Raw genomic sequence first — 3,002 nt, 5'->3', positions numbered from 1 at the left:
AACATGTGAAACGTTTTTCCAAATATAAGTAAAATAAATACGTTTACTAAATATACATATTTTAGTCGAAATATATAATTGGGGGCAGACGAAAAAAAGGAAAAACGACTAGCAATCGCGATCCAGGCCGGGAATTTTTTTGCTGCCGCTGAGAGGGCCGAACTACGACGAGCGGGCCTGTCGGCTTCGGCCGTGCGACTGGACGGCCCGATTTATTCGGCCGCCGGATCAACACAGTATTCTAGGGTTCCGCGTCGCCGCCGCGGAGATTTCTTGGAGAGCCGGTTAAGGTGACGTAAACCCAGGTGCACGAATGAAATGACGGGTCTACCCCTCATCGGTTTGTGCCCGCCTCCGCCTGTATAAGCTGCGCACACAAAGGATGTTTCACACACAAAAACACCACGCTCTCTCCACCGAGGCACCGACCACGACCACTGCACAGCTTTCCCTCTGCCAATGGATACCGCCGCGCTCCTCCAACGAGCACCGTCGCCCCCTCCCCTCCTCCGACCGCTTCCACCCCCTGCGTCGCGCTCTCCGGTCGCCACCGCCCTAATCCGACGACCACGACCATCCTCTCCGCCCTCCTGCTCCGTTCGAGCGCAGCCGTCGCCTCCGACATCACCGGAGAACCCCGTGGTCGTGCTTCGTAGGGAAGATGAAGAGGAGAAGGAGAAGGAGTACTGGGAGATAATGGTGAGCATGTATAAGGACTTCCGCCGGCGGGCGCCACTCCGATACGCCGCGAGAGCCGCGGCAAGGAGAGCAGCTACTCGAGTATCTGATCCGCTTCAGACCAGGTAAATATTGTTCCGATGCTCGCCCTTCATTCTCTCTCCGTCCGAGGGCATCAACGTGATGGGTTCCTTTTGTTGAAGCCATCACGGCACTGCGGGCGACAAGCGCATGGTCGCCGTCGCCCCGCCCAGGCGCACTGCCTCTCCCCCTGCTCCATCTTCCTCGAGTAACTTCAAACTGCAAGGGCTGACGACCACAAATAAATTCGGGACACTCGCTGAGTATGTTTAAAATAGTCATGTCAAAGCATACCATCTTGTTATTCAGTTCACGAGTTTATCCTTGGTATTTTGCAGGATGACCGAGGACATGCTGGATTCTGTGTTGTATCCGCATAGGAAGCTCTCGGTTTAGGGCGGCGGCAACTACGATGACTTGGCTTCCCACAAATCAGACGATGAGTCCTCTTCGAGGTCAGCGTGAATGGCTAGCAAATTTGTGATTGACGCTTTTGTGGTGTGGCGAACTGGCGATTCTAATTTTGTTTCTCTCAGTGTTACTGTCGGTACCGTCCTTATCGGTCAGATCGAAGTCCAATTCAACGTGGACCAGTACAAGTGGCCGGAGTTGAAGAAACAACGAAGCCTGAAAGATGCCACGCAAATGGCGGCGCCGCTGCCAATGCTCGACACCAACAATGGCAAGGAGGCCGCGCTGGCGACGCCGATGCTCGATAGCAACCATGCCAAGAAGGCGGCGGTGGCAGCGCCGGTGCCCGACACCAACAATGGCAAGGAGGCCGCGCTGGCGACGCCAATGCCCTACAGCAACCATGCCAAGGAGGCGGCGGTGGCGGCGCCGGTGCCCTACACCAACCAGGCCAAGGAGGCGGCTGTGGCGGCGCCGGTGCCCGACACCAACCATGCCAAGGAGGCGGCTCTGGCGGCGCCAGTGCCCGACACCAACCAGGCCAAGGAGGCGGCTGTGGCGGCGCCAGTGCTCGACACCAACCATGCAGTGCTCCCGGTGGTCGATGCCACGTACATGGCGGCGCCGCTCCCGCTGTTCGACACCAACCACCGCAAGGAGGCGGCGCCGCTGGCGATGCTCAAGAGACAAGTTGGGCAGAGCAGCGCTGGAAAGGAACCAGTGCCAAACCCTCTCGCGGTCAACATTGGCTCAATTCCGCGTGGGATTGGTGGCCTTGGTGGTGTTGGCGGTGCCCCTGGAGGGGATGGAGCCCATGGAAGAGGTGGGGGTGGCAGTGGAGGTGCGCCTGGTGGTGGAGGAGGGCCGGGAGGCGGTGGTGGCGGGGGAGGAGATCCGGCAGGAGGCGGCGGCGGCGAGAACCCTGTTCGTGGTCTACGGGTGCTTCCATACGAGCTGCCTTCTGTCATGTGCAGGCTTTGCTTTGAGCAGCCAACCAGGTACTGCAATGGCTGCAAGTCCGTTTACTGTCCATTTTGTTTTTGTCAGTGCAACACGGCCCAGTACTTCCTCCCGATCCCGTCTCTCGTCGGCGGTAGCTGTGTCCTCCCAATACCCGTTACTCTCGAGGAAGCAGACTTTCCATACATTTTCACTGCGGGCGTGCGCCAGGATCCTTGGATTAGCTGGTACTTTGCTAAGGTCGATAATATTTTCCAAGTAGAGAACTTGCAGCCGAGTATTCCAGTTGTGCGATACACATACAGACTCCAGGGAGCCTGGGTCGTGAGTATGACAGGAGCCGTGTATGAGTCAGTGCCTCGCTTCCAAATGTTCCCAGGCTACTATCCTCACCAGTAGACTCTTCATGTTGCGTCTTGTTCATCTGAGCTATCTGTGCTCACTTATCATGATTTGTAATGCTACATTGTGATGTACTTACTCCTTCAGTAATGATAGCCAGGAAAACTTTTACCTGCAATTATGGTATTATAAAGTTTATTTCTTGTGTCTAATTTATTTTACTGTTTTGTGGTGTTGTGGATAATCATGTTGTCCTGAAATCTTTTGCCATGATTTTTTTATCACGCAAACTCTATACTTTCTTTTTTGCGATGAAACATAGGGTTTTACTTCAAAGATATAGACTTACAATCTTCAGCAACTAGTCCCGCAAACTCTATACTAGTCTTGTAGTGTGTTCCTTCAGAAACTCCAAAGTATACTTTGTATCTTCATTAGAGCATCTATAACTGGACATTATAAATATGACCTCGGGCTTGTCCTTCATTTGTTCGTCCGCATAGACATATTTTTCATATGTCCGATTACTT

The 3,002-nt window shown here is 54.0% G+C and overlaps 1 protein-coding gene across 2 annotated transcripts; it reads left to right on the top strand.

Annotated features, from left to right (window-relative positions):
* The first annotated feature begins 408 nt into the window (after positions 1-408).
* Positions 409-2,675, top strand: LOC123446557 (translation initiation factor IF-2-like). Of its 2 annotated transcripts, XM_045123128.1 has the most exons (4): positions 409-803; positions 882-1,022; positions 1,098-1,214; positions 1,296-2,675. In XM_045123128.1, the coding sequence occupies exon 4, from the start codon at positions 1,405-1,407 to the stop codon at positions 2,527-2,529; it is 1,125 nt and encodes a 374-aa protein (XP_044979063.1). In that variant the 5' UTR covers positions 409-803; positions 882-1,022; positions 1,098-1,214; positions 1,296-1,404; the 3' UTR covers positions 2,530-2,675. The 2 variants fall into 2 exon arrangements, with proteins under 2 accessions (XP_044979063.1, XP_044979064.1); XM_045123129.1 differs by lacking the exons at positions 409-803; positions 882-1,022 and having other exon boundaries at positions 1,037-1,214.
* Positions 2,676-3,002: the final 327 nt, after the last annotated feature.

This window comes from Hordeum vulgare, chromosome 4H (genome assembly GCF_904849725.1).
Source record: "Hordeum vulgare subsp. vulgare chromosome 4H, MorexV3_pseudomolecules_assembly, whole genome shotgun sequence".
In the NCBI taxonomy this organism is placed as follows: Eukaryota; Viridiplantae; Streptophyta; class Magnoliopsida; order Poales; family Poaceae; genus Hordeum; species Hordeum vulgare.
The sequence above is the reverse complement of the archived record's forward strand: the minus strand, read 5'-3'. Positions and strand labels throughout refer to the sequence as shown.